The sequence below is a fragment of the Anabas testudineus genome, chromosome 5 (genome assembly GCF_900324465.2).
Source record: "Anabas testudineus chromosome 5, fAnaTes1.2, whole genome shotgun sequence".
NCBI classification, from domain to species: Eukaryota; Metazoa; Chordata; class Actinopteri; order Anabantiformes; family Anabantidae; genus Anabas; species Anabas testudineus.
The window spans coordinates 26,279,249-26,295,536 of NC_046614.1; the positions used below are offsets into that span (position 1 = coordinate 26,279,249).

At 40.4% G+C, this 16,288-nt stretch overlaps 1 protein-coding gene across 3 annotated transcripts in view; it reads right to left on the reverse strand.

Moving 5' to 3' along the window:
• The window catches only part of LOC113155156 (E3 ubiquitin-protein ligase RNF123), a 108,481-nt gene that overhangs the window by 16,322 nt on the left and 75,871 nt on the right, over positions 1-16,288 (reverse strand). For 2 of the 3 annotated variants that reach the window (XM_026349710.1, XM_026349709.1), the window contains exon 37: positions 9,123-9,337. In XM_026349710.1, coding sequence (XP_026205495.1) covers positions 9,123-9,337 — 215 coding nt within the window. Of the gene's footprint in view, positions 1-9,122; positions 9,338-16,288 lie in introns of those variants that run through there. The other variant, XR_003298108.1, reaches the window with a different exon arrangement.

Here is a 16,288-nt window from a genome sequence, read left to right on the forward strand (position 1 = left end):
ATACCTGTAAACATCAGTGAACTGTGTTTCAGTTCTTCCACACTTTAATGTGTATAAACTTCTCCACATTGTAAAACAAACCACAAATGAACGTCCACCAACCTCTGAAGAGATAATAGGACATTAAAATAATCATCTTTAGAATTAGAACTGGAAGCAGCCTTGATTACTGTATACGAGGCAGCTACAGTTGTTACAGCACCCGTTCATCTGTCTGACATTTCTGCTGCTGCCTTTTGTTTAAACTGAATCTTATTTTCCAGATTTCTGCACTGAATCTGTTCTCAGTTCAGTGGTGTTCTCAGATTCTGCTTCAGCTTCATAACTTTGAGTAGCAGAAATAAATTCAAAGGCTCTTCCTCACATCAATAAAAGCAGATGTTCTGTAATCTCTGTCTAGCAGCTCTAACTTCCCTCTGTTTAGCCTGCCCCCCTCCCTCCATATTCCTGCAGATTGTCATGTGTAACGATTGTAATCTCTCACTGCAGATCAACATGGCAGCTCTCCAACAGGCCAATATCACAGTCTAGAGCGGTGCTACCACTCCTCCACTGAAAGAGGATCTGTCTGACTGTAGGAGAGAGGTGGAAGGAGGGAGGGTTAGAGAGGGGGAAATGGAAAGACAGATCGAAAACCATGAAGTGAGAGAGTGAATGTGGAGAGTAGAGAGAGAAGGCAAGAGAAGAATAGATGCAGCAGAGGAGAGAGAAAGTTAAAAGGAAAACTGGAACAGAAAAACAAAGTCACTTTCTGCAGCTGGTTAACACAACCTGTTTCAGATGGGAGATTTTCACCTGTTCATCAGTAACTGTAATTACTACACAGTTTTAAGAAAAATGTCACAAGAAGAGACAACTTAGATTTGTGCAAATTTTAAAAAGGAAAATCCACAGCTCGAAGCTGTGATAGGAGCTAAATACTAAAATGCTGATGTTTAGCAGGTGTAATGTTTTCCATGTGAGATTTGACTTAAAGTACAGCTGAGGTTAATGGAAATGTCTGATGGGTCATTAACTAAAGTACAGGGCAAATACTGTATCTGAAAACGAGGCTAAAGGAAAATAGGGGAACGCCAACGTCTGAGCCACATTTCACCATAATCCACTGAACAGTTGTGGAGACTGTTCAGTATGGACCAAAGTCGAGCTCAGACACATCTGTAACATCAGGACAGAGAGGACTGAACTCTGTGGGTGTTTTTAGACAGCAGAGCTTGCAACAGGAACACAGCTTTTATTTTCTCTACAAAGAACAAATAAATACTTGATGGGGGATTGCTTTAAGTTGTGGATGCAAATGGAGCTGCATTACTCATGTCGTAATGACTTCAGCTCTCTACAACAGAAAAACAGACTGAGTTGAATTTTTAAGTGCAGTAACAAAGTGGCTGCAGAATAAACACATAACGAACATGAACTACCTCCCTTCTCCTGTAGACCTGTACTGACCGAGTATTACCTGTGTGGAAATGAACAAGTCTTTTCTCCTTCATTTCTGTATCAGGTGAATAATAATGTTTTTTATTGTCAGCTGTATTTAAGCTACAAAAGACAAGAATAAGAAACATCTTCAAGGTCGACAACTCTGCACCTGCAGAAAACTTCAGCAAGGAGGAAATTAACATCTGTGATTTAACTTCAGCAGAATTTTAAGTATGTCTGAAGGTTCCACTGAAGAGGAGCAATCCTGTGAATTATCCTCAACAAATCAAGAAAGTTGTTTTATTCAGAGAAGTAATTCCCTGCTGCTAGTGATCTGCTAATATTCTGGCCAATAACATTCTGACTGTGCTGATTGTCTATTTTACAGATTCTAATTACTAATTATAATCAGTAAATAAATTCTGACCGACTCAGCAGTGTAGAAAGAAATTTAATTATTCTGCACCAATAATTAGAATACTTTTTTTTTAATTTAAGGTACATTTAGGTATAAATACATTTGTTCTACTTCTCTTACTTTTTGAGTACAAGACTACAAACAAGGCGTTGTGTCCTTTATGCTTATTTTATGTCTTTGTTTCTTGTCTTTTGTCTTCGATTAGTCCATTTCCATCTATTTGTAGTTATCTGTAGTTATGCTATCTTATTATTGTTATTTTTCCTCTCTTTCTTTGTCTATTTGTATTCATTTGTCTCTTTTCTGTATCTTTGTGCATTTGATTTTGTGTATATTTCTTATTGTTTTGTCTCTTTTTGGTTCATTTTCACCTTGTTGTGTTATTTGTTGTTTCATTTTCTCTTTTTCTGTTCATGTTGTGTCCTTTAACTGAACTCTGGGACTTCTAAACTAAATAATAGCCTATTAACACTCACTTCACACAGCAACCTCTGACCTCTTGGGCCCCTGAGTCTATGCCCTGCAGGCCGTTAAATAATCCATCAATGCAAGACGGCAAACAGGAAGTCCCTAATGGCTGCTGGTCAGTGTTGAGCTGATCAAGTCATGTACAGATAACATGCGCATGAACAAAACCCAACTGTTCCCGTGCACCAGGGTTCACCAGGTGTGTTTTTACACCTGCACTGTTGCAGCCTGTGTGTGTGTATAAAGGTTTTTTGTTTTCCCACGCTACAGACACTTACTCGTTAACACCAACTCCCACACACAGTCGTCTGGGTCATTCTGAGGATCTACACCGTTCCCAGCTGCTCTCTAATCTTCAGTAACTGCTACAGAGGATTCTTCTGAATGTTTGGACCAGATTTGTCCAAACAGACAAACACAGACACTGTGTCCACTGAGGTGATCATGGCCCCAATGGGCACAGAGTGGTTCTATAACAGATGTCACTGTATGGTAGCAGACCTCCTGCAGAAGGAGACGGGGAGTAACTGTGGTTATAAAGACTTAAATCCAAAGCATGTGCTGCATCATTTATAGAAAAACTAAATGTGCTTAAAAACAATAATGAATAATTAAATAGTGATCAATATTAGGCACATCATCACCCTAATGGGCAGAGTGGTTTTGTACATCTGTAACAGATGTTACTGCACAGCAGCAGTAAATGTACACACTCCAAGTATAAAGTACAGATGGAGTTCTGATCCAGTTCCAAATCCCACGGAATGTGTTCTCGTTATTATTAACGCCTCATCAGGGTTAGGGACCATCTACTTACATGTAACATCACGTATCGTACTGCGGAAAACAGACAAAGGGCAAGTAACAGTATTGCACCGACTGGTAACATGTTTAAATCAGACTCTGTAAATTTGAAAATGCAAGAGGTCATTGTTGTGTCTACAAATAAAATTCAACTGAATTGACTTGAATTCTGCATGTGTGGGTGGATTTGTGAGTGTTGTCATGTATTTTGTGTGTGTGTGTGTGTGTGTGTGTCAGTGTGTTTAAACATCTGATGGAGGAAGAAGCTGTTGCAGAGTCTGGCTGTGTGAGCGTGACGAGTGGGGGGGGGGATCAGGAGGAATTCATTACTAAAAGCAGAGGTGGAATGTAACTAAATACAGTTACTACAGTTACTTCGTTGTTTAGTGTAATTTTGATGATACGTTTGTTCTGTCTTATGTAAAAGTAAAGTAGTTGTAGTATTTTAGTTCTTCTGGTGTTGGTTTTCTACTTTTAGTTGAGAATATGAGAACTTCTCTAAAAATACTAGAAAAACTTCCTGATACGTCAACAGCAGCAGCTGCTTCACTGTTATCACGTCCAATAATATCCAGTCTACTGGTCGCAGCTCATCTGTAGCCTTTATTTACTGTAATAAACCATCTGTAGATTCGGCAGGTGATCTTAATAAGACAGGGGAAACTTCTGTGTGTGAAATATTCCCCTCTCTTTTTCCCCCTCTGCCTCTCTGCTTCTAAAAACAGAGCTGGACTCTACTACATCAGTGTCTCATCCATAAAACATTGAGCGCTGGAGGGACGTGAGTTCTCCACCAACACACACACACACACACACATCAACACAAACCAACAAGGCTTTGACAATAATCAGGATCCCTTTCTGAGGTGTGTCACAGCACAGACTCAGGTTTTCTTCACAGTGACAAAAACAGAAAGGTCACAAACACGTTTCTTAATGATTACTGATGTAACAGTCGCTGGATGATGTCGCTGAACAAAACTCAACTCAAAACATGCTTCTTTCGCTCAGAACTTAGACTGATCCCAAGCTCAGTACATCTGTTAGCCTAGCCTAGCTTCAAGGGATAGTAATTTTTAGTACAGGTGTACCTTAATGATTAGTTCCTCAGACAGGTATTCTTCTATTTATACCACAGTCAAAACATGATGGTGACCTCTTCAGCAGGGAGGCGACAAACAGGAGGAAGAGGAGGAGGAGGAAAAGAAGAAGAGAGTTTTCAAGTTTGTTGTATTTGTCTGAACAACATGAAATCTGGTCCTTGTTTTACTAAACTCTGAGTTAATGACTAAGTATCAGATCAGTAGATACCAAATATTGAAGGAAGCCTGAATTGATGTGAAGAGGATCTGGTAGCTGGATTTTCTTACTGAACAGAAACAGAGGAAAAGACGGGAGCCGAGTAACTAATGAATAAATAACAAAGATAAGAGAAGAAGGGAAGAAGAGAAGCAAAAATGACAAATATCAGATAAGAGGACGGACCACAGACAGATAAGAAGCAAAAGAACAAAGACATTAACAACTGTAGGACAAAGAAGAGGCTGCAGACAATATAAACCCTCAGCAGAACTTGTCACTGACACAGAAAATAGACCATGTGCCATTCAGTGAGATTTCAGAAGGAATCAGCTGGAGAACAGACACAGACTTTACATCCCATAATTAAACAAAGACGGATAAAAATCCTGCATGTGAAGAAGTCTGTTGGTCCATTAACAGTATGAAGTGTAGATTAGAGCTGAACACGACTCGCTGGCGCAAATCCAACTGTGATAATGAAGCGGGAGAAAAGAGAAGGTGCTCTCCAACCATTCTTCACTTCTGTGCACGTGGTCAATGTGCACAGAAATGTTTCATGTAGTTTGACATGTAAAAATAACATGTGGGCAAAAACAGTCAGAAATACATCAGAAATGAAATAAAGTGACTTTTCTAATATGAACAAGGATCATACAGAAAAAATCTATCAATCATTCACTGATTTGGAAACTACAATCTACAATAGAGTTATAAGGAGCTGGAGTTTCATGGTGGGTTACACAGCACACAGCTAATTCTAAGTATTCTCACTGTCTGAGGAAACCTTTACATCATGAACTCTGACCTCCACTCAGTCTCACACAGAACAATAATCGACAGGTCTATTCAAAGAGGAAAAGAGGAATGACTTTTCCTGCTCTTATTTCTTGTATTCTAACATATCTGCAGGAAACATTTCCCAGTACGTTGAATTCAGTCCACAGTGATCAGAGCTGAACAGTTTCACACGTTTCCCACAGTCAGAACTCTGTGTGACAAACCAGGTGTTCAGTGTTTAAACTGAGGAAACCTCAGGAATCCTTCAAATCCTCCAAGTGGTCATGGAAACAGCTTCTGTTGCCATAGCAACAGAGGAGGATGCATCAGTGACCCGGTCAGTGCCTCTAGCAAAAGCTGAACTCGGGGTCACCTGGTGTGTTTTATCTACAGCTGTCAGGGACCGAATGAGCTGACATCACATGGACAGGATTCAGGAAATACAGAACAGACACAGACACAGACAGAGGAGGATGCTGTGCAAACTCCTCTCAGTCCCTCCCAACCACTACACAGTGTGTTGCTGGACAGAGGAGCTTGTTCAACCAGAAACTGATCAACATCAAGTTCTCCACAGAGAACCACAGACTACAACTGGATCAGGAACCGTTTCCTGACTATTACAGATCATTAGAATGGTTCTTGTGGCGCTGGGATGAATAAAGATTCTTTAAACCTTGAATATTGACTGTGACTGAACTGTTCCATCCACCTGTCTGTCACAGTGAAACCAGATGAAACTGAGGATAACGTTAATTCTGCAGGAATATTTTGAACTGTGTTACTGTGTGAATATGTTGTTACTGTTGTGTTTAATTCTTAATCATCCATGTCACTGTGTCACTGTCATGTCTCTGTTGGATACATGATACATATTTGTAGGACAGGAGATGTTAGTGTATTTACACTCTTAAAAATGTGTGAGCTTTTCCTTTACTCAAATGTGCTACAACTCTATCTAGTAAATATAAAAATATTAGAAAATGTATTAATAATAATAATAAAAATACATTTATTTATACAGCATAACATATGTTACAAAGTGCTTCACAGAAGAGACAAAAACACATGTAGCCCAACAAGACCAACTTGAGCAAGCACTAGGCAAACAGTCCCCTAGAGAAAGAATCCTCCTGCAGAACCAGGCTCAAGTTAGACGGCCATCTGCCGACCGGTTGGGGTGTAGGAAACAATAAACAATAATACAAACAAAACCTACAACAACTACAACATCAGTCCTTTAGAAAACCAGTTCTAAAGGAAAGACATTCATCTAAGTTAATGGGAAGTCGTCTCTGTTTTAAGAAGATCAGAAAAGACTCTCCAGTAAGATCTGTTTTAAGGACAGATTTAAAAGATGTTAGTGAATTGAGTCAGCTGAGTGACATGATGCTCAAAGTTTAGTTTACTATCACTATCACTAACGACTTTTTGCAGTGGGCTCTTAATTATCTAAAAGAGAATCCGTGCAGGGCAAAATTTGTTTGGCAATATGTTGTGGACTGATAACAACTATTTCTGTTTTGTTAGAATTTTTGAGCCATCCAATTTTTTATCTCAGTTATACTCGTTTAAGGAACTCAGTCCTCCGTGGTCAGAGATCTTAAAGGGACAGTAAAACAGAGTGTCATCAGCATAGCAATGGAAAGAAACACCGTGTTTACAAATTATATGTCTTAAAGAGAGCATGTACAAAGAGAATAAGATTGGCCCCAGCACTGAACCTTGTGGGATTCCGTACTTTACAGGAGAAAAGGATTATATTAAATATGCAATTATTAACGCAAAACGATCTATTGGACGGGTATGAAGAAGACCAGTCTAGTGCAGTACCTTTTATTCCAGCCCAGTGCTTTAGCCCGTCCAAGAAAAAGTGGTGGTCTACTGTGTCAAAAGCAGCACTAAGATCAAGGAGGACAAGAATAGAGCACATACCAGCATCAGAGGCCAACAGAATATCATTAGTTAGTTAGTTAGTAGGGCGGCCTCTGTGCTGTGGTGTTTGTGAAAACCAGACTGGAATTCGTCAAAAATGTTAAAGTTGTCTGCAGTTAGAAATAAGTGTTTAGACACGTACTTTTCTAAAATCGTTGATATGAAGGGTAGTTTGGAAAAAGTTTTTTTCAAAAGAGGTTGCACAAATGGACAGAGTGGACAGAGAAGTATTGAAAATATTAAAGAGAGAGGGAGCAAGCGAATCAATGATCGAGATTAAGAACTTTGTTGGAATGACGTCAACTGCGCAGGAAGATAGTTTCATACTTGAGACAATTCGTAGTAGCTCAAATACGGACATGGGAGGAAACCAACTTAAAGTGCATTCTCTAAAAGGGTGTGAAACTATGACTGGTGAGGAGTTGGGGATAACAGAAGCTCTGATTAATTCTTTCAGCCGGGATGCTGGGAGGGGTTGGGTTTACTAACCGTTTACTAACTTGTCAACAGTCTGAAATAAAAACTTAGGCAGTGAGCAGTGATCAGGTCTGAGAAGTATTTAGCTCTTGCATTCTTTACTGTCGTATTGTAGTGGAGTAATGCTTCTTTCACAGCTTCATAATGCACTTGAAGTCCAGTTTTCTTCCATCTCCGCTCAGCTTTCCTACACTCAGCTTTACAGCTACGTATGCTGACATCTATCCAAGGCTGTTTGTTGGTGTCTTTACGGGACACATTTGCAGTTTTTAAGGGAGCAGCAGCCTCTAGCGTAGAGGCACAATTATTATTGAAAATGCGAACGATATCATCAACATGTGATGTGCAAGACGTACCCTGCTTCAACATAGAAAAGGTGCTAGTGAACTTTGCTGCTGACTGGCTGTTAAGTAGATGGCGTTTAACTGTGATATTTCGAGGTACAGTGGTTGGATGGAGACAAGTCAAAATAAACATAATTATGATCAGAGATGGATCCTCTAACTCAATGGAATTTAGAGTCAATCCTAAAGTAAATATCAAGTCAAGGGTGGGGCCCTGGTTATGAGTGGGGCCTTTTGACGTTGAACCAGGTTAAAAGATTCCGTAAGACTAATAAAATCTGTTTTATTAAAGTAAGTATTAAAGTCTCCAGCGATAATTACCTTAACCTACCTAACAACAACGTCAGCAACATACTCGGAGAATTCTGATAAAGAGTTACTGTGTGCTTTTGGTGGGCGGTAGATGAACAGTGCAACAAACAGGAAGTAATGGAAGTAGATGGCAGCAGTGAGAACTGAGCCTGGTTCACTGCTCATGTTCTCATCTCTGATGTACAAGCTAAACACTGGGACTGTGATGTGACGCTGCCGCTGCTGCTCTAAACTAAATTAAAGTGAAGAAATCACATCAAGAAAAAACAGAATCATCCCAACTACTTATTCACTGCTGAACATCTGTGACTGTCCTGATGAGGCGGCTGGTTTGGTCGTCTGACAAGTTGCTGTGTGTGTATCAGAAATAAATGTGGAGCTGAACTTTGACTCCTGTTTCAGAGACACACAGAGCACGTGTGACCTCTACACAGTCGGTTTCATTTGCTTCTTTCGGATGAAACCAACGGATGGTCGTTCACTTCGTCAGCTGTTTGTTTCTTTAACTAAGCGAGACGGTGTCTGGAGGCTTTTCTGTCACTGATCTGTTAACAATGACTGTGTGCCGGTGTTCACCTGAACGCTCATGTGTCTGTTTGCATTAACGCTGTTTTTTTCTTTAACTGTCATATGCAGAAAAAAATAAGACTAAACAATAAATCGCACAAGTCTCCATGAAGTGTTAAGATTTGGACTGGAGGAGACCCCCTTTACGTCCTGATCTACACTCATTAGAGCTTTACTCTCCTAAGTATGCAGAGGTTACAGTCAGTCGCCAACACCTGGAGACACAAACTCAACATATTATTTGCTTGTGAAACAACCATTGACCCAGTTTCTCAGGTCCAGTGGGTTTTACTCACAGGCGTGCAGAGAGAAGTGCTTGCGTTCTGGGTTTCCAGCTGAAAGGACGGGAGGGGTCACGGACGAGCCCAGAGACGTGACTACAGGACGGGCGGTGGTGGAGGCGACTGCTGCTGTGACGCTGGAGGACTCTCCTCCCTCTCCCAACAAGTGCTGGATGGAGTGAAGCTGAAAACAGGGATCAGACAGCAGGACGGAGGCAGCTCGAGAGACCCTGTGAGGGGGGAGAAAGGACAAGGGAACACTGCTTTAAAAGAGCATCAGCCTGCAGCAACTGGACAATGGACACAACAGAGCAGTCCACTCCACATGTGATATAAAAATGAATTAAATAATCACCGCCAGTCCGCACATGGATGAACAAACTACTTCTTACTTTCTGTGACAGACCAAGCTGGGTCATCTGTGTACAGGGTTTCAGAAGGGGCAAAAGAACGGGCCGCTCTGTGTCAGTTACTGGTTTTAGGTTCAGGTTTTTATGTTTCATTCTGACATATTCCGAGGATCTGCAACTTTTTATAGTGAATGTTTCTCATAGTTTCTTCACTGTGTCACTGGAGTTCTGGACTGTGGGTCTGACTTTACACTGAACAAAAAACACGTATCGTCTGATCAAGAACAGAAAAACAACAAAAACAGAGCTTGGACACTAATCACTAACACTAATCTTCAGTTGAACCTGTGATAAATCTAAAAATAAGACCATCAAAATACTAGTTCCACTGGCAAATAGGCTGGTTTTACTTCCTACAGTGACTTTTGAGGACTTGAGAGAAAACACAACTGAAAAATGCAGATGCAGCTTTTTCTACAGTTAAAGTAATAACATAGTTATGTCTAATATCACAGTGAGAGCATGTCTGAGTGGATTCAGGGAAGTGAGGTGTGACGACACAGAACGTGTTCTTTATACATGAGAAGTGTTTAAGAGCAAACATCGTAAAACCACCAGCAGGAATCAGACTCAGCAGGTGTGATCTAATGGTGTCCGTTATCAGTGTGTCAACATCGCACCAGCTGTGAGCAGCATTAGCGTTACCCAGCAGCAGTCGAGCGACCAGAACCAGACCGACATAGGATTTCTCCTGAATTTCTTTCTACGCTGCAGCTTTCTATTTTCACGTCTCAGTGCTGCTTTTTACACGATCACAGTTTGACTCAGGCTCAATCTTCTAACAACACACAAGCACCATGATCATCAGCCCATCGTGTCCGAGCATCCCTCTCTCTGTCTGATCCATCCAGCTAATCAAAACCCACCTCGGCTTTCTGCTTTCCCCTGCAGCGCCACTCAATCCAACCTCTCTGCATCAATCTTTCATAGCGGGACTTTCCACAACAGCCAACTCCCACTCACTCTGTCTCTGAAAAACCAATCTACTCTCTATGTGCTCCTCTCTGTTTTACTCTTCTTAGCGCTCGTACTCTGCTCTTTCCTGCTATTTTTAGCCGCTTTTCATGACGACCTGCTACAGTCAAAGTCAGACAAATAAACACAACTGATTCCAGTGGGGTTTGTCACAACTGTAGTTACAAATTAACAGGCACTTTTTAATACTGGTGAGTGGTTTGTTCTAATTCTTTATCCACACTGCACAGGCTCCGAACGGGGGCCCAGGGCCACTGTAAAAACTGGGTGTGTTTTCGCTTCAGTTCACTGTGTGCATTCACACGGTTTGTGTCGCTGTGTGAAAACTCACAGCAAACCAGAATACATCACTACACGTCACGTGACAGCGTTCTTGTTTGTTCTTTGCTGAAATGAATCGGTGACGTAAACTAGAACTTCTTTGTGGACTGGTGAATACAACGAAGTGGCCTTCGTTCACAACTGTGGTGGTTGTTTAATCAGCACTAGATCAACAGCACAGTACTGAAAACACTTGAAGAAAACACTTGTGCTGCTTACAGCTGGGACAGATCCAGGCTGGATCACTTTCCCACCACAAACAAAGAGGGTCTCTGTTCAGATGTTTTTGCTGTGTTCTTATATTAGTGTTATATAAGGAGAATCATTAAAATACAGTACATTTTTTTCAGCATTTTTTTCAGTGTTTCTTTCAGCATCTGAGGTAGAGTAAAAGCCAACAGTCAAGAGATTTGACTAAAATGTTTGTCATAACTTCACCCTTAAATCAATGTCCTGCGACTGGTGATGTTTACATCATAGGATTAACATGGAAAATCACTTGCATGTGATAGAAGTGTACTGTCAGCTCTGAAAGGACGCATACAGCTTGAAGGTTGTAGCCAAGACAAAAAAAAAGAGGTATATCAGTATATCACACCCACCTACACACACACCCACCTACACACACACACACACACACACACACACACACACACACACACACAGACACACAGACACACACTGTTGGCTGAAAGATGTCTCTTCCTACCCACCATCTCTCTCAGATTCTGCACAAGAAAAAAAAGCAAACACACACCTGAAAAACAGAGACTCCTCACAGCTCAGCTCACTGAGCAGAATCATGGCGACAAGAAAATATCGGCTGAGGTTGTGTCAAAAATCACTGACACTGCTCAGGCCCCACCAGGATATCACCCACTCTCTGGTTTATTGTGGCCGAATATGATTTAAAAAAAAAAAAGATTTTTTCAGATGCTCTATTTGTTTTGTGACTTGTTGGAAGTGAAAACAGCAAAAAGAGATGTAGTCCTGATCGATCTGGAGTCTGCAGCCTCTGTTCCGGTGATTAGTCTCTGTGGTCCCTGGGTTCCAGTCTTTCCAAGTATGTACTGCATTTTTTGCAGTGCAACACAAACTAGTTCTGGTTCATTGCTGGTTCAACTTGCAAACCTTCTAAGAACCACTTTACTTTACCACAGATCAGAGAGCCACTGTAGATCTACATCGCTATGTTGCAATATACACCTGCATATGTCTCCAAAGTCACAGCAACAGTAACGCTAAGGTTGTTGGTTCACTGACTGTCAGAACTGGTTTGGTGGAAGAAAAGGTACCAGAAGTTCTAGGAGTCTCATAAATTCTAAACAAAATCCCTGAAACGGAACATTTCTACTCTTCTTGTCATTCGTCTTGTCGCTGCAAATAAGAATCTACGTTTGTCTACTCATGTCTGAAGTCAGAAAACCATAGTTTACTACAATCATGTTGGGAAATCTGTTATGACAACTTAAATATGTGCCATGCAAAAATAAACAGCTTTAAATGGATGGTTACTGTACATTAGTACACCCAAATATCAGACTCTGTATCTACCTGTCTGAGACTAAAGCTTCGAACATCTAAATATAGAGCTTCCCGTATTGAGGAAGGTTCAGTGGAACACTGGAATAAAATCTGTCTTTGTCTCTTCCTTTCAATGCCCTCTTGCTGTCAGATGGCATTTTTCATTTTCCGCCTCTTTTTTTCTTCATTTCTGTTTCCTCCATCCATCACTTTTTCTTTGTCCTCCAACCCTCCAACTCCTCCTCTGTTTGTGAGGAGTAAAAATGAAACTGTCCAAACTCTGAGACACAGACAATTAACCATAAAATAGCTTATTTATGGCTTCATGCATACAATTGTCGTATTTATGATATAAAATTATGAGATGTACAATATTAATAAAATGTTGATAACATCTGATTCTCAGTCACCCAAGTCTTGGTTATTGGTCCGTTTGGCTGCTCTTTTGTCTAAATGACTCCTTTATATGGCTTAAAAGCTGTAATAAAATAAATTCCACCTCTTGGAAATATTCACTGGCTGATATGTCATCTGTGTCCTTCACAGCATGAATCCAGAGGGACTGATGTAAAACATGGTGACATTTTCCTGTAAAATCTCCTCTGACCTTCTCATTATAGCAGCCATCACACTTCACGCAGAGAGACTCTTCTCCTCTGTCCTCCACTGACCTCTCATTTGTTTCCACAGAGCAAGTAAAGTCATAAATCCATCAGCAGCTGGATCCAACCCGGACTCATCCAAACACAGAGAAAAGAGGGAAAAATTAAAAGTGAACATCCTGTGAGTCGTCGTGATAAAAATGATTGTAAAGAGGAGCAGCGTGAGTCACAGCGTGTGGCTGGAAAATGTCAATGACTGTGTCGTTGTCAGAGGCCTGTGTTTCAAGTCAACACGAGTCCATTGTGTTCCCTCTTTAATTAGGAACTAACAAAAGGCCAAGTGTTTGGACTGACAAGGAAAATTATACACGGGCAAATTACTTCATCATGAATGAAGAATAATCTGCAGGGAAATTACTTTGAAAGACAAAAGACAAACCCTGTCCAATGTTTCAGCACATGATGGATGACCACCGGTCAAAGAGGCTTTAAACTGGACACACGCCTGCATTAGTGTTAGCTAACATTTGGCTGGAAGTTAGTCAGTCAACATCCTGTTCAACAGCAAATCCATCAATGAAAAACACATCAACTGATTGTTATGTCTGTATGTATATCATGTAAACTTCCATCGTTTCTTTGCTTGTGTAAAGCTGCTTTGTGACAATGACAATTGTTAAAAGCTCTATAAAAATAAAATTGAATTGAATTGAATTGAATTTTTCAAAGATCAGGTCAAATCAATTCAAGATAATTAACCTGTGGTAATTTAAGGAGAACTTGGTTCTGCAGCCTGGACTCTGAAATGTGAAGACATCACCTCAAACTCTCAGTGATCATTAAGAAAATAATGAGATAATAATAATCATCAAATGTTTCACCACAGACAGAGGAGACCTGCTTGTGAACACGGTGAAGAATTTAGCAGATATAGATCAGATATTTCCCTCAGGAGGTGGTGAAGACTAAAAACTGAGCTCAAGGAGGAAATGCCGGAGGCAGACAAACACCAGTCGAGATTATCTGAAGTGCTGAGTACATCATCGTCATCAACTTTATAGAGAAACAAAATCAGCTGTTGCAGATTTTAGCCCGAGCAGACATCTATGACCTGGATGTCATAACAAAACTACCATTTAAAAACAACTGAGTTTAATGTTTATTCTGGAATATTACAGCAATAACAGCAGTCAGTCCACCTACATTTTCGTGTGTAACTGCAGGAGTCCAGGACTGCAGCTCCCTGCAAACGGCATGGATGGACTCTTATGTACAACAGCTCTAGATTAATTTGTCAGAGCTCACTCGATCATTCTAAATTACCGTATTTTCCGCACTATAAGGCGCACCTAAAAGTCTTAAATTTTCTCAAAAGCCGACAGTGCGCCTTATTATCCGGTGCGCCTTATATATGGATCAATATCGAGTCAGTCACGCAGTAGAACAGGTGAATAGACGTTTAACATTAACGAATCAATGGTGCGGAAGTGGAGGCAGCAACAAGATGGCTAAGTAAAGAAGACTAAACAGAGTTTAGAGGGAACAAAGTGAGATGGCCACACTCGGAGGACAAACTCCTATCTATTCTTTATGTAACTGAAAGAAACTAAATGAACAAATAATACACATCGTTACACATTTGGTATGTTACACTCGCACACGCTAGCTTGACTTGAATGAAGCTAATTACAATAACACACACGTAATTTATCACATGTAACAGGTAACAACTAACAAACTTCTAATGACAATAAACATGTTAATACTTACAAAGACAAATGCTTTCCAAGGCACAAACGTATAAAGCACACTCAGCATAGACATGAACCAGTTCCTTTTACTGTGGAAACTAAACTAGCTTAATTTACCGACGGAGAAAATACATCAAAGCTGTACTATTGAACAGAGAGTGGAAAGAGCGCTCACTCTGCAACTAATTATCTTAACAAAGATCAACTAAAATACACAACTCTCACTCTGATAAATTTTTAAGAACAATACTATAATACTTTTTAGCTGCCTTTGTCACAACTTATTGTTATTCATTTATCACTTGAACTGAAAGGCATGATGGCAAGCTGTTAATAAAGTTTGACCGACCTCTCTGTGTGAGGATCCGCCGAGTTATTTTGAAGGTCCCGTTTCCGGGCGGAATGGTGTTCATGCAGCAGCTTGGTATTCGTTAAACCGATTGATTGCACCTGTTGTGCACCGGACAAACTCATGACAAACTAGTGTGGAGGACTTAAAGTACTCGATGGCTGAGGATTCTGCTACATGGATTATTGCTTTGGAGTATGGACTGTGGTACTTTTTCCCGGTTTGTGTTTTGTTGAATGCCGGTGTTTTTCGTTGGATTATTTTGGATTTCCTATTGGATTTGGATTATCTATGTTTCAAGGACTTTTCGCCAGGTATTAATATTGACTCCTTTTGTGTTTTTCTAAAGAAAAGACTGCTCAGCTGATGCTTGCGCTGTAGCTTTGTTTGTGTTCCGCAATAAACACACTGAACTGAGTAGATTGCTTCGGCCTTATTATTGGTCCTACTAACTCCTGACACTCTGACTGTGTCAACAAAACAGAGTGTCAGGAGTTAGTTTCCTTTAGCGCAGCTCCATCTAATGTTGCATAACTAACGCCAGCCTCTACTGTAGCGTCTATTCTATGCGCCTTATTATGCGGTGCACCTTATATATGAAAAAAGTTTTAAAGTAGGCCATTCATTAAAGGTGCGCCTTATAATGCAGTGCGCCTTATAGTGCGGAAAATACGGTAATTTCATTAATTAATTCATCTAAACCATCAGCATGTCTCTTAGACCCCATCCCCATATTTTGTACAGCCTTCAACCTTAAACACTGTAAAGTGCCTTTAGACTACGTCTGTTGGGATTTGGCACTGTACAAATAAAATTGAATTAAGTTGAATATGTTTCTACATCAGTGCAGCTGCTCCCTACTGAACTAAATGGGCAGAAAGACAACACAGTTTTTACATGTTTATTTGTTTTAACCATTACAATCCCAGTTTCCTCCTTTCAGGTTAGAAAACACAGTCTGTGTGAGCAGGACTGAACAGTATGCTACTCCATCCTTCTCTAGCAACACTGAAGAGGATTTAAATAAATTCCAGCGGCCTGTAAGTCTCAGACTCGGTCCATAATCCTGCGTCTGTTTCTCCACCGCTAAAGGTTACAGAAAGGTTAGACAGTGAATAATTATGCAAATAAGGAACGTCAAGATATTTATTCAGAAAATATTCTGTCTTCATAAACCGTTGGAGCATCTGTTGATGCAAAGAGCAGCTTGTTAGTGTATTTTCAATCACCGTGGGGGGGGGGCACAATT